Source organism: Aquarana catesbeiana, unplaced genomic scaffold (genome assembly GCF_042186555.1).
Source record: "Aquarana catesbeiana isolate 2022-GZ unplaced genomic scaffold, ASM4218655v1 unanchor96, whole genome shotgun sequence".
Classification (NCBI taxonomy): domain Eukaryota; kingdom Metazoa; phylum Chordata; class Amphibia; order Anura; family Ranidae; genus Aquarana; species Aquarana catesbeiana.
This window is the reverse complement of record NW_027362757.1, coordinates 176,728-199,103: the sequence shown is the minus strand read 5'-3', so window position 1 is coordinate 199,103 and position 22,376 is coordinate 176,728. Positions and strand designations below refer to the sequence as shown.

Sequence of the window (22,376 nt, the reverse complement as noted above, 5' to 3'; positions counted from 1 at the left end):
TAATCCCTCCCCACTCCATCTAATGCTGCGTACACACGGGCGGACTTTTCAACCGGACTTGTCCGACGGACCGAATCTGGCGGACAATCCGACCGTGTGTGGGCTCCATCGGACCTGCAGCGGACTTTTTCGGTCAAAAATCTGACGGACTTTAGATTTGGAACACGTTTCAAATTTATCCGACGGACTCGAGTTCCGGTCTAAAAATCCGCTCGTCTGTATGCCGGTCCGACGGACGAAAACCGGCGCTAGGGCAGCTATTGGCTACCGGCTATCAACTTCCTTATTCTAGTCCGGTGTTCGTCATCACGTATGAATCCATCGGACTTTGTTGTGATCGTGTGTAGGCAAGTCCGTTCGTTCGAAAGTCCGTGAAAAGTCCGCCCGTGTGTACGCGGCATTACACTAAAAGAAAGGTTTTACATTGAGTTACTGTATACTTTACAGTAAGTAGATGAAACAGTGAATTACTATAGATTCTGTCTATATCTGCACACACACACACAGTTACTTGTGCAATATACACTATATTCCCAAAAGTATTGGGACGCCTGCCTTTACACACACATGAACATTAATGACCTCCCAGTCTTAGTCCGGAGGGTTCAATATTGAGTTGGCTCCGCCCTTTGCAGCTAATGCAGTGCCCCAGTAGCCGGGCAGCACTTCCCTCCTGCGTCTTCTCTTCGGCATCACGACGGCCCTGTGTCTCCTCCCTCCTCCTAGGCCAATAGGATCGCTTCTGCATTCGGCTAATCAGGAAAACATGTCTCAAGACCCGCTTCCTGATTGGCCGGGAGGAGAATCAGCGTGCCTGTAGCGAAGATTCATTCACTATTGTCATACAACTGGGTGGGCTCAGGGCACAGTGCTCTCCCAACCTTTTTTTTTTTTTTTGAGCCAATTAGAGCCTCAGGCTCTAATCATGTGCTTCATAAAAAAAAAAAACCCCATTGGAATCAATGTGTCCGGCGCCCTGAATGTAGATTAGGGGGCTGGACGCATGAATAGGGGGGCTGCGCCCTGAATGTAGATTAGGGGGCTGGACGCATGAATGGGAGCCTGTGCCCTGCATTACAGGCCACCACTCCAGTGTCTTGGAAAAGTATTCATACCCCTTGAAACTTCCCACATTTTCTCATGTTATTACCAAAAATGTAAATGTATTTTATTGGGATTTTATGTGATAGACCAACACAAAGTGTCACATAATTGTGAAGTGAAAGGAAAATTATACAAATAAATATGTGAAAAGTGTGGGGGGGCATTTGTATGGCGCCCCCTTTTTTGCAAGGCACTACAACAGCTTCGCCCCTTCTGGGAAGGCCGTCCACAAGGTTTAGGAGGGTGTCTATGGGAATGTTTGACCATTCTTCCAGAAGAGCATTTGTGAGGTCAGGCACTGATGTTGGATGAGAAGGCCTGGCTCGCAGTCTCCTCTCTAATTCATCCCAAAGGTGTTCTATGGGGTTGAGGTCAGGACTCTGTGCAGGCCAGTCAGGTTCCTCCACAATTGCTGACAGCTGAAGTGTAAACAAAACATTTGCGATTGGTATCAGCGAGTACATATTAGATTGTAAGCTCTTCTGAGCAGGGCCCTCTTAATCCTATTGTATTGTATTGTATTATATTATAACTGTATTGTCTCCCTTTTATATTGTAAAGCGCTGCGTAAACTGTTGGCGCTATATAAATCCTGAATAATAATAATAATAATAATAATAAAAAGTACAAAAAAAAAAAAAAAAAAAAAAAAAGTTTCTCATACTCGCTGTAAAAAAAAAAAAAAAAATGGTATCGGTGCATCTAGGGTTGCCACCTCATCCCTTTAAAACCCGAACACATATGAATTACACGGGTTCTGAGGCTTATTTCATGCAGATAAGGAACCAATCGAGTTTACTTACCACCTTAATCAGCCTCAGAACCCGAGTAATTCATATGTGTTCAGATTTAAAGGGATGAGGTGGAAACCTCGCCTGGAAGATCCCCGGACCCTCAAAGGGTCTTCCTATTCTTATTTCAGGAATTGTTTTGTTCTTTTCTCTTTCTCTCTTTTCTTCTCACTCCAACAAAACGGAGTATTGGATCACAGAACGCGCAAATGTCTCCACCCAGCTGTGGACCTTTACCACCACCTCATGGTCCAAACAGGTAATACAGGCTTCCTTCTTTTTTTTGGTAAATGAATACATTTTATTGTTTTGTAATGGTAACAAAGGAAACAAATAATATAAAAGTAAAAGTAATACATAGAGAATGATAGCATACAGTACATCAGGGTTTGCACTGCACATGTAATGAAAAAACAAACATAAAAACAGAATAGTACAAAATATTTATTTTTGTTTCGAAAGAAAAAATAAAGAAAAAATAAAAGGTTAAATGATAGTTTTTAACAAATCCACACAGCAGGATAAGGATTTTTGTTTTCGAAAAGGTGAAAGTTATTTTCATCCGAGAGAAATTAGATTTTAAACATAACCGTCACATGACTGAAAATAAAGAGCCTCACCCTTGTGTTAAAACTAGACACGTGCAATTCCTTACTAATTCGTTTTTTTCCCGGTGAAGTTCGACAAATTCGTTCATTCGGAAATATTCGAATTAACGGAAACCCATTTCGAATTTTCGAAAAAAATTCAAAAATTCATTAAACTCAAAAATAAGAATGAAAATCGGAAAACCTGAAATAATAACAACTATTACTAACCATTAAATTATAGGTGTTGGAATTTCCTTTCAAATTTGGCTGTTAGAGAACGTAAGGAATACGAACTTATCCAAAGGTACGAACTATCCGAAATAATGAATGCCGCATCTAAACGAATGCAACGTAGCGAATTAATAATAATAAATAATAAAACCTTTTTATTATTATTTTTATTTATTATTATTAATTCATTATGTTCCATTCGTTTAGATGCGGCATTCATTATTTCAGATAATTTGTTACTTCGGATAAATTCATTACGAAAATCTGAAATAATAACTAATAATAACTTAACTATTACTAAATATTAAATGATAGGTATTGGAATTTCCTTTCACATTTAGCTGTTAGTGAACGTAATGAATACAAATTTATCTGAAGTTACGAATTATCGGAAATAACGAATGCTGCGTCTAAAAGGAATGGAACGTAACAAATTACTTTTTATTACTATTATTATTTATTATTAATTAGTTCCATTCCATTTGTTTAGATTTGTATTCGTTACGTTCACTAACAGCCACATTTGAAAGGAAACTCCAATACTTTATTATTAATATCATTTAATAGTCATTTATTATTAGTTAGTAAGTTATTATTTCGGATTTTTGAATTTTCGAATGTCGATCATAAAAAAAATGACCCAAAAACCGAAAAGAAAAAACAAAAACGAATGAAACTAAAGCCGCGTACACACGAGCGGAATGTCCGACAGAAAAAGTCCGACGGAAGCTTTTCATCGTCTATTCCGATCGTGGGTGTGGGCCTCATCTGACTTTTTTTTTTTAAATTCTGACGGGCCTAGAAATGGAAGATGTTCTAAATATTTCCAACGGAACCAATTCCAAATCGGGAAAACCGATCGTCTGTATGCTGTTTCCGACGGACCAAAAACGACGCATGCTCTGAAGCAAGTACGAGACGGAAGCTACTGGCTCTTGAACTTCCTTTTTCTAGTCCCGTCGTACGTGTTGTACGTCACCGCGTTCTGGACGGTCGGACTTCGGTGTGATCGTGTGTAGGCAAGACAGCTTGAGCGGAATTCCGTCGGAAAAACCGGTCGTGTGTACACGGCATAAGGCATGGATTAGAAATACTTCATGGCGATTTTATTGAGCATCGGGGGAGGGGATCTAGTAATGAAAAGTGGGCGGGACACCAGAGGTCAGTTTTATGTACAACGAGCAATGAAAGCCAATCAGAGGTGTCCCCCTCCGAATACTCCGGGGCAAAAGGTTAGAAGTAACATTAGTATTTACCCGCAGATTGTTGGAGGTCGGCCTCTAGCAGCCGTCTGCACAACTTCAGGGCGTCCGGGAATCCCGGCAGCTTCATCGCCTCCTTCACAAACTCCGGACCGTTGTTACCGGTGACCATGTCCCTGAAATACCAATCACTATGAGATCATCACCAGACACCGCCTCCTCCTCCAATCACCAGACACCGCCGCCTCCTCCAATCACCAGACACCGCCTCCTCCTCCAATCACCAGACACCGCCTCCTCCTCCAATCACCAGACACCGCCTCCTCCTCCAATCACCAGACACCGCCTCCTCCTCCAATCACCAGACACCGCCTCCTCCTCCAATCACCAGACACCGCCTCCTCCTCCAATCACCAGACACCGCCTCCTCCTCCAATCACCAGACACCGCCTCCTCCTCCAATCACCAGACACCGCCTCCTCCTCCAATCAACCTAAAGCATAGAGAATATATATATATATACACACACACACACCCCTTGCCAACTATACCGGCTCCTTTTACTTATTTCAGGTACTTCTATAACGCTGACAATTTACGCTTTACATATATTGTACATTCACATCAGTCCCCGTCTTCAAGGAGCTGACAATCTAATGTCCCCAACACACATTCCTATACTGGAGCCAATCAGACCGGAGCCAAGTAACTTACCAGTTGGGTTGCACCAATACCACTTTTCTAAGACCGAGTACAAGTACCGAGACTTTTTCAAGTACTCACCGATACCGATCATTTCTTTGGATGTCATGTCACAGTTTTCAAAGCACAACATTGGACACTAATATGCGGCACTGATGGCTGGCACTCACTGATGGGCACTGATGGCTGGCACTCACTGATGGGCACTGATGGCTGGCACTCACTGATGGGCACTGATGGCTGGCACTCACTGATGGGCACTGATGGCTGGCACTCACTGATGGGCACTGATGGCTGGCACTCACTGATGGGCACTGATTTGCAGCACTTATGTGTACTAATAGGTGGCACTTATGGGCAATGATAGGTGGAACTGTTTGGTAGGCAGTGGCACTGAAAATAATGCAGCACTAAAATATAAAAATTGACAAGACTGATGAGCTGTACACTGCAACGCCCATCTTGATACACCCTGCACTCGGCCTCAGTAAAGTCTAGTCAGAATGCAGCAGCGGACATCTTGGGTGTACCAAGATGGGCGTTGCAGTGTACAGCCTCTGACGGAGACGCGGGCCGTCACTTCCGTTAATGATTCTGATGGCCCGGGTCACCGATGCTGATGGATAGCGTGCGGCTGCGACCCACACCCCTGCCCCATAAGCTTACCTTCCTCCACTGCAAGGACTCTCACTGTGCTAGGACCCAAGCTCCGCCTTCTCCCACCCACTCCACCCGCCCACTGACTTCCGGGATGCAAAGGTATCAGGTGAAGCACTCGGGCAAATACTCGCTATCGGCACTGATATCGATGTAACCCTACTTACCAGCAAGTCATTGTAGTGTGGGAGGAAACTAGAATACCCGGAGGAAACCCACACAGGCACAGGGAGAACATGCAAACTCCATGCAGGTAATGTTGTGGTTGGGATTCAAAATCGATGACCCCGGTGCTGCCAGGAGGAGGTGCTGACCACTCAGCCACCGTGCTGACCATACTTAACTTAGATCAGCAGATAACTTGGTCCAGAAGCTTCAGCCAACAACAGACATTGTTGTACCAGAACAACCGTACAGCCCCACCAGAAGAGAAGAGGGTTGGAGTATTGTACAGTAGATCAGAACCCCCCTGCTCCCCCCTCCCAGCTGTGACATAGAAACTCCACACCCCCGGCTCCCCCCTCCCAGCAGTTACTCAGGAACTCCGCACCCCCGGCTCCCCCCTCCCAGCAGTTACTCAGGAACTCCGCACCCCCGGCTCCCCCCTCCCAGCAGTTACTCAGGAACTCCGCACCCCCGGCTCCCCCCTCCCAGCAGTTACTCAGGAACTCCGCACCCCCGGCTCCCCCCTCCCAGCAGTTACTCAGGAACTCCGCACCCCCGGCTCCCCCCTCCCAGCAGTTACTCAGGAACTCCGCACCCCCGGCTCCCCCCTCCCAGCAGTTACTCAGGAACTCCGCACCCCCGGCTCCCCCCTCCCAGCAGTTACTCAGGAACTCCACACCCCCGGCTCCCCACTCCCAGCAGTTACTCAGGAACTCCACACCCCCGGCTCCCCACTCTCCCAGCAGTTACTCAGGAACTCCACACCCCCGGCTCCCCACTCTCCCAGCAGTTACTCAGGAACTCCACACCCCCGGCTCCCCCCTCCCAGCAGTTACTCAGGAACTCCACACCCCCCGGCTCCCCACTCCCAGCAGTTACTCAGGAACTCCGCACCCCCGGCTCCCCCCTCCCAGCAGTTACTCAGGAACTCCGCACCCCCGGCTCCCCCCTCCCAGCAGTTACTCAGGAACTCCACACCCCCGGCTCCCCACTCCCAGCAGTTACTCAGGAACTCCACACCCCCGGCTCCCCACTCTCCCAGCAGTTACTCAGGAACTCCACACCCCCGGCTCCCCACTCTCCCAGCAGTTACTCAGGAACTCCACACCCCCGGCTCCCCACTCTCCCAGCAGCTCGTTTCCCGCGCTCCCCCTTCTAAGCTGTAATGTAAATAGAGCCGGATCTCCAGGAGAGGAAGAAGAGCTGCTGATAGAATGACTTCTGCAATAGTTGAGAATGAATTGCTCCGCAGTGCCTGCAGCTACAGAGTTCAGTGAGGGATTGTTTTGAAGTTGATTTGCTCTGCTGGGGGAATATGGAAATCCTCCAATTTCCACACCTTGGCCAGAAGTGCACATGAAATCTACGGAAAGGTTTGTTTCTGATGCAGAAGGGCCTTGGCCAATGAAAAGAGATGTGGGCGGAGCTCTTACTTTTCCAAGGCTCTCCTGATCCGATTCTTTTGGGTTGAATTGTAGAAAGATAAAATAAATTACTAATATTATTGGTTGGATCCTCCGGCCACGACAATGGAGTAACCATAGGAGACACGCCTTCGCCTGTGCCACGCTGGTACACCTACCACCAACTACAGAAGGGTATCGGTGCACAGCCAATGAGGAGTCGGCTTACCTCTGCCATTCCCTGGTCGGTCTCAGCTGGTATTTTAGAAGACATTCTGCTTTAATTCCTCGGACGTCCTTCTCTGCCGTCTCCTGCATACAAAACCACATGGGAGACTCTATGGAAGCAGCTCCCCACCGCAGAGCTACAAATCCCAGCATGCACAGCCACTTACCTTCCGAGAGAGGTCAGGGAGAGGCGGGAAGATACGAGGGTGGATGAGGTTCAGCTGGGTCTGAATTCTGTAGGCACTTTGGTTATGGATGGAGGAAACGCTCTCATTCAGGATCAGGTGCTCCGTCCTCGGGCCGAACCTGCCAGGAAAAAAAGAAAAGGGGGCGGGGCTTCTGGTTCCATATAATAGATGACAGGAATCTCTAAACTGCGGCCCTCCAGGTGTTACGGAACTACACGTCCCATGAGGCATTGCAAAACTGACATTCACAGACCTGACCGGGCATGATGGGAATTGTAGTTCTTGAACAACTGGAGGGCCGTAGTTTGAAGTCCCCTGTAATAAAAGAACAGCTGCTGCACTGCAATGGCATTGGACTGAATCTTTCCTGCGCTAAAAGCCAGTTTAAAAAAAGGGAACCCCGCCCCCCCCCATCACCTGTAGCAAAGTCCCCTCCCCCCCCCATGTCTATTCTCAATTCCCTGCAAACTTCAATCTCCACCACATAACCCTTCGAAGCTGCAGAAGCCATATTGAGCCTCCTTTTATTTGCTGTATGGAAGACTTCAGTCACCATCAATCTCCTCTCCTCCTGGGCTGTACTGTCATCACCCACCTCTTACAAATATTCCCTTTAGACATGCAGCATCCTCTGTGCCCCCCCCTCCCCCCCCAGTTGGGATTTGGACCTTTTTGCGGAGCACTTTCGGGTTCATACTGCCCAAAGGGAAAATCGGGGGGGCAATTGTTCCTGCAGCACCTCCCATTCACCACCCTGATATCATTAGTCTGAGGCTCCGGGGAGGAGTGGGAGGAGCCTGGGAACCACGGAGCGGGCATCCGATGCCAAATCACACAGCATGTAGTCTTGGAAAAAACAAAAAAAGACTTACCGACATTAAGGCCGTCTAGAGGTCCACAGTAGGTCTTGATGGCCTGCAGGAGCTTCTCCTGTGTTAACAAGGAAAAAAAAACAAAAAGAATGACAATACTGACCACACTCCAATCTAACACAGTCACAGAGGGGAAACCTCTTCACAAAGAAGACTAAATCCTCGTACACACGATCGGACTTCAAACTTCTCTGTGGATTTCTGTCCAAAGGGCGTTGGCCGTGAACTTGTTCTGCATACACACGGCAGGACTTTTTAGGTAACAAACACGAACGTACTGACGACAATTGAAAAGAGGACGTTCATTTCTCCGGCGCCACCCTTTGGTCACCTTCTGTATTGTCTGATCTTTTGCATTGGTTCTGATCCTGCGTGTTTGTACTTTGGACTAAAGTCCGATGGTTTTGTGTACACACGATCGGACCAGCCGACGTTGGACTTTTGTTGCCGCCAACTTTGTCTGTTCGCACAGCCGACATCTGTCCGATGAAAACCAAAAAAAGGTTTGTGCGATGGAGCGTACACACGGGCGGATGTTGCCTTAAAACAGGTCATTTGCATGTTTGTTGTCAAAAAGTCCGATCGTGTGTACGGGGCCTTAAGGATGAGCTCCGGCGTGTTCGCAGACCCCACGTGCAGAGCCCGCGCCAGGAAGTCGGCACTGCGGAGCGCTAATCACAGGCAGTGAGACATTTCCCCATCTCTGCAGCCGCACATCAGGACAACGTCTCACTGCCTGTGATTAGCGCTCCGCAGTGCCGACTTCCTGGCGCGGCCTCTGCACGTGGGGTGTGCGAACACGCCGGAGCTCATCCTTAAAGAAGACATCGAATACTTACCTATCCTGCTGCCCACACCACTAAATGCTGTGTAATCACCCCGCAGAGGCTTCGGGGAGACCGGCACTTTTTCTCCATCTATTACTAGAAACGCGTTGGGAGGGGCCGGACATGTAATGTCATCGCGCACGCCGGTGGAAAATCTGGTGGCGCTCTCTGATACAGAGATACTAACATTGTATGCGGCGGCACTGTAAGTGTAGATGGTTAAATAAATAGAAGCAGTTTTTAATCTTCAGACTCCCCGATCGGTGTTTATGTCTTCTGCTGAGCGCAGACATTCAGGAACCAGTGCCGAGTCACCACAACGCTCTGAGGATTCGTAGCTGCGGGGCAGCAAGGTGCGGTTTGTTCTCCTTTTGGGATCATCTCACATGATGAAGTGGAGCGGTGCTTTTTGGCACCATCCCTGCCTGACAATTACTGGCACTGAAGACATTTCTGGTCGTGTTTTAGGTCAGGTTCACATATGCGAGTGTAACAGGGACTGGGGAGGGGCGGGGGTGGGGCGGTGAGGGGCGTGTTCGTTCACCTTTTCATTTTTGGGTGGACTAAAAGTGAACCTATCAGAAGCGTACTTACCAGGTTCAGGTGTGCTCCGCCTAGGCCAGTGATGGGGAACTTCGGCACCCCAGATGTTTTGGAACTACATTTCCCATGATGCTCAGGCACTCTGCAGTGTAGTGAAGCATCATGGGAAATGTAGTTCCAAAACATCTGGGGGTGCCGAGGTTCACCATCACTGGCCTAGGAGCATGGCTTCCGTTCTGGAATGGAAAGGTTTACAGTTACATTGGTTCGAGCTGGAACAATTCTAAGTATGTGGACCCCAAACCCGCGGAAGATGGAAATGAGGACAGTAGGTACCACTGACTACAGGGATTGTAGGGAGCATCCGAGTCCCGAGCCGATTGGCTGCTGTGCTGCTTAACCACTTACCGACTGGCTCCTGTACATATACGTCAGCACTTTGAAGATGGATATCTCGGTAACGGCAGCAGCTGCTGCCACAACCGAGGTATCCATCTTTACAGGAGCCAGTTCTGTGTACGATAATGGTGGTCTCTGCGGAGGGTTCGCCGTGAGATCACCGTTATCGGCGGCGGGAGAGGTGCCACTCCCCCTCCCGCTGCTCTCCCGCGCCCTCCACCGCTTACCGGAGCCGTCGGTAGCGGTGGAGATCGGGACCTCTCACTGCTGAGGTAAGGAGACGAGTGAGGCTAAGATGGCGCCCACCCGTCTCCATACCATAGGAGGGCGGAAGCGACGTCATGAAGTCAGCTCCGCCCATATGTCTTAAAGGCATATTTATTTATTTTTTGTCATTTTTTTTTTTTGCATTTAAGGCCCCTTTCACACGGGGCGGTAGGGGGCGTCGGCGGTAAAACAGCGCTATATTTAGCGCTGTTTTACCGCGGTATTCGGCCGCTAGCGGTGCGGTTTTAACCCCCCGCTGGCGGCCGAAAAAGGGTTAAAACCCCTCGTATAGCCGCGCTGTCCCATTGATTTTAATGGGCAGGAGCGGTTTAGGAGCGGTGAATACACCGCTCCTTCACCGCTCCAAAGATGCGGCTGGCAGGAGATTTTTTCTTCTCCTGCCAGCGCACCGCTTCAGTGTGAAAGCCGAAGGCTGTTTAGGAGCGGTTTGCAGGCGGTATTTTTAGCGCAATAACGCCTGCAAACCGCCCCAGTGTGAAAGGGGTCTTAGTGTAAATATGAGATCTGAGGACTTTTTGACCCCCCCGGATCTCACATTAAAGAGGACCTGTCATGCTTTTTTCTATTACAAGACATGTTTACACGCCTTGTAATAGGAAAAAAGTGACACCTTTTTTTTTTTTTTTTTTTTTTAAAAACAGTGCAAAAATAAATATAATAAAGTAAAATGAATAAGAAAATCAAAAAAAAATGTTTTAAAGCGTCCCTGTCCCGCCGAGCTCGCGCGCAGAAGCGAACGCATACGTGAGTAGCGCCCGCATATGAAAACGGTGGTCAAACCACACATGTGAGGTATCGCCGCGATCGTTAGAGCGAGAGCAATAATTCTAGCCCTAGACCTCCTCTAACGCAAAACATGCAACCTGCAGAATTTTTAAAACGTCGCCTGTGGAGATTTTTAAGGGTAAAAGTTTGACGCCATTCCACGAGCGGGCGCAATTTTGAAGAGTGACATGTTGGGTATGAATTTACTTGGCGTAACATTATATTTCACAATATATAAAAAAAATAAATTGGGCTAACTTTACTGTTGTCTTATTTTTTGTAGTCAAAAAAGTGAATTTTTTCCAAAAAAAAGTGCGCTTATAAGACCGCTGCGCAAATACGGTGCAAAAAAAAAGTATTGCAATGACCGCCATTTTATTCTCCAGGGTGTTAGAAAAAAAAAAACAATATATGTTTGGGGGTTCTAAGTAATTTTCTAGCAAAAGAACCTGTTTTAAACATGTAAACACCTAAAATCCAAAACGAGGCTGGTCCTTAAGTGGTTAATGATCACAGTGGGTCACCCTCAAGACACGGCACCATATGGAGCACACTTTGCATTCTCTCCATCAACAAAAAAAGTGATCTCTGATTGGACAAGGTGGAGGTTGTGATGTCACCACTCGCCTTTCCACCTTGTCAAAACAGAAACGCTTTTCATACATTGAGAAAATACAATCTTACCAAAAGTATTGGGACGCCTTTACACACACATGAACTTTAACCTCTCTGCTTACCGGCACTCCCCTCCCCCTTCCTGCCCAGGACAATGTTCAGCTTTCAGCGCTGACGCACTTTGAATGACAATTACTCAGTCATGTAACATTGTACACATAGGACATTTATATCATTTTTTTTTCAAATAGAGCTTTCTTTTGGTGGTATTTAATCACAGCTGGATTTTTATTTTTTGCTAAACAAACAAAAAAAGAAGAAAAATTTTGAAAAAAAAAAAAAAAAAAATCATGTTTCATAGTTTGTTATAAAATTTTATAAACCGGTAATTTTTCTACTTCATTGATTTGCACTGAAGGGCGCGATTAAGGCGGCACTGATGGGGCACAGATAAGGCGGCACTGATGGGGCACAGATAAGGCGGCACTGATGGGGCACAGATAAGGCGGCACTGATGGGGCACAGATAAGGCGGCACTGATGGGGCACAGATAAGGCCGCACTGATGGGGCACAGATAAGGCCGCACTGATGGGGCACAGATAAGGCCGCACTGATGGGGCACAGATAAGGCCGCACTGATGGGGCACAGATAAGGCCGCACTGATGGGGCACAGATAAGGCCGCACTGATGGGGCACAGATAAGGCCGCACTGATGGGGCACAGATAAGGCCGCACTGATGGGGCACAGATAAGGCCGCACTGATGGGGCACAGATAAGGCCGCACTGATGGGGCACAGATAAGGCCGCACTGATGGGGCACAGATAAGGCCGCACTGATGGGGCACAGATAAGGCCGCACTGATGGGGCACAGATAAGGCCGCACTGATGGGGCACAGATAAGGCCGCACTGATGGGGCACAGATAAGGCCGCACTGATGGGGCACAGATAAGGCCGCACTGATGGGGCACAGATAAGGCCGCACTGATGGGGCACAGATAAGGCCGCACTGATGGGGCACAGATAAGGCCGCACTGATGGGGCACAGATAAGGCCGCACTGATGGGGCACAGATAAGGCCGCACTGATGGGGCACAGATAAGGCCGCACTGATGGGGCACAGATAAGGCCGCACTGATGGGGCACAGATAAGGCCGCACTGATGGGGCACAGATAAGGCCGCACTGATGGGGCACAGATAAGGCCGCACTGATGGGGCACAGATAAGGCCGCACTGATGGGGCACAGATAAGGCCGCACTGATGGGGCACAGATAAGGCCGCACTGATGGGGCACAGATAAGGCCGCACTGATGGGGCACAGATAAGGCCGCACTGATGGGGCACAGATAAGGCCGCACTGATGGGGCACAGATAAGGCCGCACTGATGGGGCACAGATAAGGCCGCACTGATGGGGCACAGATAAGGCCGCACTGATGGGGCACAGATAAGGCCGCACTGATGGGGCACAGATAAGGCCGCACTGATGGGGCACAGATAAGGCCGCACTGATGGGGCACAGATAAGGCCGCACTGATGGGGCACAGATAAGGCCGCACTGATGGGGCACAGATAAGGCCGCACTGATGGGGCACAGATAAGGCCGCACTGATGGGGCACAGATAAGGCCGCACTGATGGGGCACAGATAAGGCCGCACTGATGGGGCACAGATAAGGCCGCACTGATGGGGCACAGATAAGGCCGCACTGATGGGGCACAGATAAGGCCGCACTGATGGGGCACAGATAAGGCCGCACTGATGGGGCACAGATAAGGCCGCACTGATGGGGCACAGATAAGGCCGCACTGATGGGGCACAGATAAGGCCGCACTGATGGGGCACAGATAAGGCCGCACTGATGGGGCACAGATAAGGCCGCACTGATGGGGCACAGATAAGGCCGCACTGATGGGGCACAGATAAGGCCGCACTGATGGGGCACAGATAAGGCCGCACTGATGGGGCACAGATAAGGCCGCACTGATGGGGCACAGATAAGGCCGCACTGATGGGGCACAGATAAGGCCGCACTGATGGGGCACAGATAAGGCCGCACTGATGGGGCACAGATAAGGCCGCACTGATGGGGCACAGATAAGGCCGCACTGATGGGGCACAGATAAGGCCGCACTGATGGGGCACAGATAAGGCCGCACTGATGGGGCACAGATAAGGCCGCACTGATGGGGCACAGATAAGGCCGCACTGATGGGGCACAGATAAGGCCGCACTGATGGGGCACAGATAAGGCCGCACTGATGGGGCACAGATAAGGCCGCACTGATGGGGCACAGATAAGGCCGCACTGATGGGGCACAGATAAGGCCGCACTGATGGGGCACAGATAAGGCCGCACTGATGGGGCACAGATAAGGCCGCACTGATGGGGCACAGATAAGGCCGCACTGATGGGGCACAGATAAGGCCGCACTGATGGGGCACAGATAAGGCCGCACTGATGGGGCACAGATAAGGCCGCACTGATGGGGCACAGATAAGGCCGCACTGATGGGGCACAGATAAGGCCGCACTGATGGGGCACAGATAAGGCCGCACTGATGGGGCACAGATAAGGCCGCACTGATGGGGCACAGATAAGGCCGCACTGATGGGGCACAGATAAGGCCGCACTGATGGGGCACAGATAAGGCCGCACTGATGGGGCACAGATAAGGCCGCACTGATGGGGCACAGATAAGGCCGCACTGATGGGGCACAGATAAGGCCGCACTGATGGGGCACAGATAAGGCCGCACTGATGGGGCACAGATAAGGCCGCACTGATGGGGCACAGATAAGGCCGCACTGATGGGGCACAGATAAGGCCGCACTGATGGGGCACAGATAAGGCCGCACTGATGGGGCACAGATAAGGCCGCACTGATGGGGCACAGATAAGGCCGCACTGATGGGGCACAGATAAGGCCGCACTGATGGGGCACAGATAAGGCCGCACTGATGGGGCACAGATAAGGCCGCACTGATGGGGCACAGATAAGGCCGCACTGATGGGGCACAGATAAGGCCGCACTGATGGGGCACAGATAAGGCCGCACTGATGGGGCACAGATAAGGCCGCACTGATGGGGCACAGATAAGGCCGCACTGATGGGGCACAGATAAGGCCGCACTGATGGGGCACAGATAAGGCCGCACTGATGGGGCACAGATAAGGCCGCACTGATGGGGCACAGATAAGGCCGCACTGATGGGGCACAGATAAGGCCGCACTGATGGGGCACAGATAAGGCCGCACTGATGGGGCACAGATAAGGCCGCACTGATGGGGCACAGATAAGGCCGCACTGATGGGGCACAGATAAGGCCGCACTGATGGGGCACAGATAAGGCCGCACTGATGGGGCACAGATAAGGCCGCACTGATGGGGCACAGATAAGGCCGCACTGATGGGGCACAGATAAGGCCGCACTGATGGGGCACAGATAAGGCCGCACTGATGGGGCACAGATAAGGCCGCACTGATGGGGCACAGATAAGGCCGCACTGATGGGGCACAGATAAGGCCGCACTGATGGGGCACAGATAAGGCCGCACTGATGGGGCACAGATAAGGCCGCACTGATGGGGCACAGATAAGGCCGCACTGATGGGGCACAGATAAGGCCGCACTGATGGGGCACAGATAAGGCCGCACTGATGGGGCACAGATAAGGCCGCACTGATGGGGCACAGATAAGGCCGCACTGATGGGGCACAGATAAGGCCGCACTGATGGGGCACAGATAAGGCCGCACTGATGGGGCACAGATAAGGCCGCACTGATGGGGCACAGATAAGGCCGCACTGATGGGGCACAGATAAGGCCGCACTGATGGGGCACAGATAAGGCCGCACTGATGGGGCACAGATAAGGCCGCACTGATGGGGCACAGATAAGGCCGCACTGATGGGGCACAGATAAGGCCGCACTGATGGGGCACAGATAAGGCCGCACTGATGGGGCACAGATAAGGCCGCACTGATGGGGCACAGATAAGGCCGCACTGATGGGGCACAGATAAGGCCGCACTGATGGGGCACAGATAAGGCCGCACTGATGGGGCACAGATAAGGCCGCACTGATGGGGCACAGATAAGGCCGCACTGATGGGGCACAGATAAGGCCGCACTGATGGGGCACAGATAAGGCCGCACTGATGGGGCACAGATAAGGCCGCACTGATGGGGCACAGATAAGGCCGCACTGATGGGGCACAGATAAGGCCGCACTGATGGGGCACAGATAAGGCCGCACTGATGGGGCACAGATAAGGCCGCACTGATGGGGCACAGATAAGGCCGCACTGATGGGGCACAGATAAGGCCGCACTGATGGGGCACAGATAAGGCCGCACTGATGGGGCACAGATAAGGCCGCACTGATGGGGCACAGATAAGGCCGCACTGATGGGGCACAGATAAGGCCGCACTGATGGGGCACAGATAAGGCCGCACTGATGGGGCACAGATAAGGCCGCACTGATGGGGCACAGATAAGGCCGCACTGATGGGGCACAGATAAGGCCGCACTGATGGGGCACAGATAAGGCCGCACTGATGGGGCACAGATAAGGCCGCACTGATGGGGCACAGATAAGGCCGCACTGATGGGGCACAGATAAGGCCGCACTGATGGGGCACAGATAAGGCCGCACTGATGGGGCACAGATAAGGCCGCACTGATGGGGCACAGATAAGGCCGCACTGATGGGGCACAGATAAGGCCGCACTGATGGGGCACAGATAAGGCCGCACTGATGGGGCACAGATAAGGCCGCACTGATGGGGCACAGATAAGGCCGCACTGATGGGGCACAGATAAGGCCGCACTGATGGGGCACAGATAAGGCCGCACTGATGGGGCACAGATAAGGCCGCACTGATGGGGCACAGATAAGGCCGCACTGATGGGGCACAGATAAGGCCGCACTGATGGGGCACAGATAAGGCCGCACTGATGGGGCACAGATAAGGCCGCACTGATGGGGCACAGATAAGGCCGCACTGATGGGGCACAGATAAGGCCGCACTGATGGGGCACAGATAAGGCCGCACTGATGGGGCACAGATAAGGCCGCACTGATGGGGCACAGATAAGGCCGCACTGATGGGGCACAGATAAGGCCGCACTGATGGGGCACAGATAAGGCCGCACTGATGGGGCACAGATAAGGCCGCACTGATGGGGCACAGATAAGGCCGCACTGATGGGGCACAGATAAGGCCGCACTGATGGGGCACAGATAAGGCCGCACTGATGGGGCACAGATAAGGCCGCACTGATGGGGCACAGATAAGGCCGCACTGATGGGGCACAGATAAGGCCGCACTGATGGGGCACAGATAAGGCCGCACTGATGGGGCACAGATAAGGCCGCACTGATGGGGCACAGATAAGGCCGCACTGATGGGGCACAGATAAGGCCGCACTGATGGGGCACAGATAAGGCCGCACTGATGGGGCACAGATAAGGCCGCACTGATGGGGCACAGATAAGGCCGCACTGATGGGGCACAGATAAGGCCGCACTGATGGGGCACAGATAAGGCCGCACTGATGGGGCACAGATAAGGCCGCACTGATGGGGCACAGATAAGGCCGCACTGATGGGGCACAGATAAGGCCGCACTGATGGGGCACAGATAAGGCCGCACTGATGGGGCACAGATAAGGCCGCACTGATGGGGCACAGATAAGGCCGCACTGATGGGGCACAGATAAGGCCGCACTGATGGGGCACAGATAAGGCCGCACTGATGGGGCACAGATAAGGCCGCACTGATGGGGCACAGATAAGGCCGCACTGATGAGGCACAGATAAGGCCGCACTGATGAGGCACAGATAAGGCCGCACTGATGAGGCACAGATAAGGCCGCACTGATGAGGCACAGATAAGGCCGCACTGATGAGGCACAGATAAGGCCGCACTGATGAGGCACAGATAAGGCCGCACTGATGAGGCACAGATAAGGCCGCACTGATGAGGCACAGATAAGGCCGCACTGATGAGGCACAGATAAGGCCGCACTGATGAGGCACAGATAAGGCCGCACTGATGAGGCACAGATAAGGCCGCACTGATGAGGCACAGATAAGGCCGCACTGATGAGGCAAAGATAAGGCCGCACTGATGAGGCACAGATAAGGCCGCACTGATGAGGCACAGATAAGGCCGCACTGATGAGGCACAGATAAGGCCGCACTGATGAGGCACAGATAAGGCGGCACTGATGAGGCACAGATAAGGCGGCACTGATGAGGCACAGATAAGGCGGCACTGATGAGGCACAGATAAGGCGGCACTGATGAGGCACAGATAAGGCGGCACTGATGAGGCACAGATAAGGCGGCACTGATGAGGCACAGATAAGGCGGCACTGATGAGGCACAGATAAGGCGGCACTGATGGGCACAAATAAGGCGGCACTGATGGGCACAAATAAGGCGGCACTGATGGGCACAAATAAGGCGGCACTGATGGGCACAAATAAGGCGGCACTGATGGGCACAAATAAGGCGGCACTGATGGGCAGCACTGTTGGTGAGGCACAGATAAGGCGACACTGTGGGCACAGGTAGGTGGCAATGGCAGGTGGGCACAGATGAGCATGCGGCAGCTCTCCTTGATCGGGACCGATATCCCTCTGAGAGCCGCCGGTGATCGGCTTTTTTTTTCCTCCTCACTATCATCGCGAGGATAAAAAATAGCTGATTACCGGCTCTGTTTACATCACATGATCAGCTGTCATTGGTTGACAGCTGATCATGTGATAAGGGTTCAGGATCGACCCGCTGATCACAGAGCGTGCTGCAGGCTGCTCGGGCACAGGACGACGTCTACTGATGTACTCCCAGCAAAGTAAGTCCGCTCTGTGGCCGTCATTCGGCTATGGCGCAGATCTGAAGGAGTTAATGACCTCCCAGTCTTAGTCCGGAGGGTTCAATATTGAGTTGGCTCCGCCCTTTGCAGCTATAACAGCTTCACCTCTTCTGGGAAGGCCGTCCACAAGGTTTAGGAGGGTGTCTATGGGAATGTTCGATCGTTCTTCTAGATGAAGATATATTTATAGTGCCACCTATATATAGGCACAAAACACACAAGGGGGGAGGGGTTTACTTCCTCATTAAAGTTCATGTGTGTGTAAATGCGGGCGTCCCAATACTTTTGGTGTGTGTTCCCCGATTGGCGCCCATGCCGGCACCGGATGCCACAAGCATGGCACACACATACATTGGTCCAAGCTGGAGAAAGAAATGAAGGAAATACGATCTTCCGGTTCCTATGGGGGGAGATTTCCTAAAACTGGAGCACTCAGAATCTGGTGCAGCTCATCCTGGGAGCCAATCAGCTTCTAACCTCAGCTTGTCCAATGAAGCTTTGACAAAAATCCCTGGAAGCTGATTGGTTCCTATGCAGAGCTGCAGCAGATCCTGTGTGGACCAGTTTTAGTAAATCTCCCTCCCCTCCCCCGATAGGAGATGCTGCATTGTGCACATCCCCCACCACTAGGACACAACAATGGAAATATAAAAATGTGGAGATTTTACCAGCTGAGGAGGTCCGGCCACCACACAGGAAGGAAGTCCGACGTCCCTCAATGTCAGCAGCATGCCTACAGGGGGGGCAACACCAGAGATGAGGAAACACTGGGCAAGTCAGAAATGATAGAGATCAGGGATATCCAATCACTGGAACCTCCAGATATTCCAGAACTACAAGTCCCATGAGGCATTGCAAGACTCTGACAGCCACAAGCCTGACACCCAGAGCCAGAGGCATGATGGGACTTGTAGTTCTGCAACAGCTGGAGGTCCGATAATTGCATCTCTCTGATTATAGATGATGAGTCTGTCACCGGCATTAACCCCTCGCCAACCGCCCCATATGGTGACCCGTCCAATGGCAGAGCGATGACCCTTCACCGCCCATCACATGACTTGCCTGATAAACCTTCCACATTGGCCCAATTCATCCGGGTCACAAACAAGGTGTTCAGATGAGACGACTTCAGCCTGCGATGGGAATATACAGAGAGAGCGTTATATATATATATATATATATATATATATATTATATTCAACCAATCAGAAGAGGGAATACATCTTACTTGTTCTTATGCATCAGCCTCTGTGTCCCTTCTCCACAATTAAAGAGATACCTACAAGAGAGGAAACACAGAGGACAGGGGACCGATGACATCACAGGGGACAGGGGACCGATGACATCACAGGGGACAGGGGACCGATGACATCACAGAGAACAGGTGACCGATGACATCACAGGGGACAGGGGACCGATGACATCACAGGGGACCGGTGACATCACAGGGGACCGGTGACATCACAGGGGACAGGGGACCGGTGACATCACAGGGGACAGGGGACCGGTGACATCACAGGGGACAGGGGACCGGTGACATCACAGGGGACAGGGGACCGGTGACATCACAGGGGACAGGGGACCGGTGACATCACAGGGGACAGGGGACCGGTGACATCACAGGGGACAGGGGACCGGTGACATCACAGGGGACAGGGGACCGGTGACATCACAGGGGACAGGGGACCGGTGACATCACAGGGGACAGGGGACCGGTGACATCACAGGGGACAGGGGACCGATGACATCACAGGGGACCGACATCACAGGGGACAGGGGACCGATGACATCACAGAGGACAGGGGACCGATGACATCACAGAGGACAGGGGACCGATGACATCACAGGGGACAGGGGACCGATGACATCACAGGGGACCGATGACATCACAGGGGACAGGGGACCGATGACATCACAGGGGACAGGTGACATCACAGGGGACAGGTGACATCACAGGGGACCGGTGACATCACAGGGGACCGGTGACATCACAGGGGACCGGTGACATCACAGGGGACCGGTGACATCACAGAGGACAGGGGACCGATGACATCACAGAGGACAGGGGACCGATGACATCACAGGGGACAGGGGACCGATGACATCACAGGGGACAGGGGACCGATGACATCACAGGGGACCGATGACATCACAGAGAGCCAGAGACACGATGACATCACAACCCTCATCTGCTGCCACTGTGTCCCCAATACCCCACATGTGGCTCCGGAATCACCCCAAATCCCTGAACAGTGTTCCCAGGATGTCGGCCTTCTCTATGGAGATGTAGACTCCTCCTCTCATTAGTTCTCCCCCCACCCTGAAGAACCCCAAAGGCCACAGACTGCGCTTCTCCGTGTGACCCCTCCTGCCCCCAGCACCCCTCCCCCTCCCCACTGTGACCCCTCCTGCCCCCAGCACCCCTCCCCCTCCCCACTGTGACCCCTCCTGCCCCCAGCACCCCTCCCCCTCCCCACTGTGACCCCTCCTGCCCCCAGCACCCCTCCCCCTCCCCACTGTGACCCCTCCTGCCCCCAGCACCCCTCCCCTCCCCCACTGTGACCCCTCCTGCCCCCAGCACCCCTCCCCCAGTGTGACCCCTCCCCCTCCCCACTGTGACCCCTCCTGCCCCCAGCACCCCTCCCCCTCCCCACTGTGACCCCTCCTGCCCCCAGCACCCCTCCCCCTCCCCACTGTGACCCCTCCTGCCCCCAGCACCCCTCCCCTTCCCCACTGTGACCCCTCCTGCCCCCAGCACCCCTCCCCTTCCCCACTGTGACCCCTCCTGCCCCCAGCACCCCTCCCCTTCCCCACTGTGACCCCTCCTGCCCCCAGCACCCCTCCCCCTCCCCACTGTGACCCCTCCTGACCCCAGCACCCCTCCCCTTCCCCACTGTGACCCCTCCTGACCCCAGCACCCCTCCCCTTCCCCACTGTGACCCCTCCCCTTCCCCACTGTGACCCCTCCTGACCTCAGAACCCCTCCCCTCCCCACTGTGACCCCTCCCCTTCCCCACTGTGACCCCTCCTGACCTCAGCACCCCTCCCCTCCCCCACTGTGACCCCTCCTGACCCCAGCACCCCTCCCCTCCCCCACTGTGACCCCTCCTGACCCCAGCACCCCTCCCCCGGTGTGACCCCTCCCCTCCCCCTGTGTGACCCCTCCCCTCCCCCCTGTGTGGCCCCTCCCCCGGTGTGACCCCTCCCCTCCCCCGGTGTGGCCCCTCCCCTCCCCCCTGTGTGACCCCTCCCCTCCCCCCTGTGTGGCCCCTCCCCTCTGTGTGGCCCCTCCCCTCCCCTCTGTGTGGCCCCTCCCCCGGTGTGGCCCCTCCCCCGCTCACCGGTTGTGCTCGGAGAAGAGGTAGAGGGAGGCCCCGGTGTCGCGGCTCCCGGAGGCCACGGTCTGTACATAGAAGGTGTGGGGCCCGAGGGTTCCGGTCCGGCTCAGCTTCTCCTTGTTCTTGATGTGTCGGAGGGTCTCTCGGGGCGCTTTGCTCTTCCGGGCACTGAAGGCCCGAGCCTCGGCCTGGGACATGATAAGAGGCCGGCACAGGCGCCTCCACAGCAGGTCACAGATCCCCATACAGCCCGGAGACTGGCCGCTCACCGGAACACGTGCTTCCTGGCCGTCCAATCAGGACCCGGCCCTCCGTGTGACTGACAGGCAGCTCCCCAATCAGAGCCCAGCATCCCGACTGACAGCCAATGGGAGGGCGGCGATCCGGGAACCTGGCAACAATCTTCCAATCAGAGTAAAGTCTTCGGAACTTTTATCCTATCGCAACTCACTTCCTCTACTAATACCCCGCCCCTTTTGGTTCCCCGTCGAAATCTGTTCCCCCTGTCTCTCGGCGGAGATCGGAACTCCGCCTCTCCAGCCCTCTGCACTGCCGCTCCTCCTACATCCTTCTACCGTC

The 22,376-nt window shown here is 52.9% G+C and overlaps 2 protein-coding genes across 7 annotated transcripts in view; both read right to left on the bottom strand.

Moving 5' to 3' along the window:
* LOC141124028 (uncharacterized) overlaps positions 1-22,376 on the bottom strand; it is a 231,564-nt gene that overhangs the window by 32,668 nt on the left and 176,520 nt on the right. The window lies entirely within an intron of this gene.
* LOC141124030 (zinc phosphodiesterase ELAC protein 2-like) lies at positions 1,154-22,202 on the bottom strand. Of its 5 annotated transcripts, XR_012240769.1 has the most exons (9): positions 21,801-22,201; positions 19,688-19,738; positions 19,522-19,592; positions 19,128-19,192; positions 8,134-8,191; positions 7,241-7,379; positions 7,075-7,157; positions 3,973-4,411; positions 1,499-1,523 (listed from the first exon to the last, which is right to left on the bottom strand). XR_012240769.1 is itself a non-coding variant. In XM_073612106.1 (5 exons), the coding sequence occupies exons 1-5, from the start codon at positions 22,040-22,042 to the stop codon at positions 1,498-1,500; spliced, it is 612 nt and encodes a 203-aa protein (XP_073468207.1). In that variant the 5' UTR covers positions 22,043-22,197; the 3' UTR covers positions 1,154-1,497. The 5 variants fall into 5 exon arrangements, 2 of the variants coding, with proteins under 2 accessions (XP_073468207.1, XP_073468208.1); XR_012240768.1 differs by lacking the exons at positions 1,499-1,523; positions 3,973-4,411 and having other exon boundaries at positions 6,450-7,157; XR_012240770.1 differs by lacking the exons at positions 1,499-1,523; positions 3,973-4,411; positions 19,688-19,738 and having other exon boundaries at positions 6,451-7,157; positions 21,801-22,197.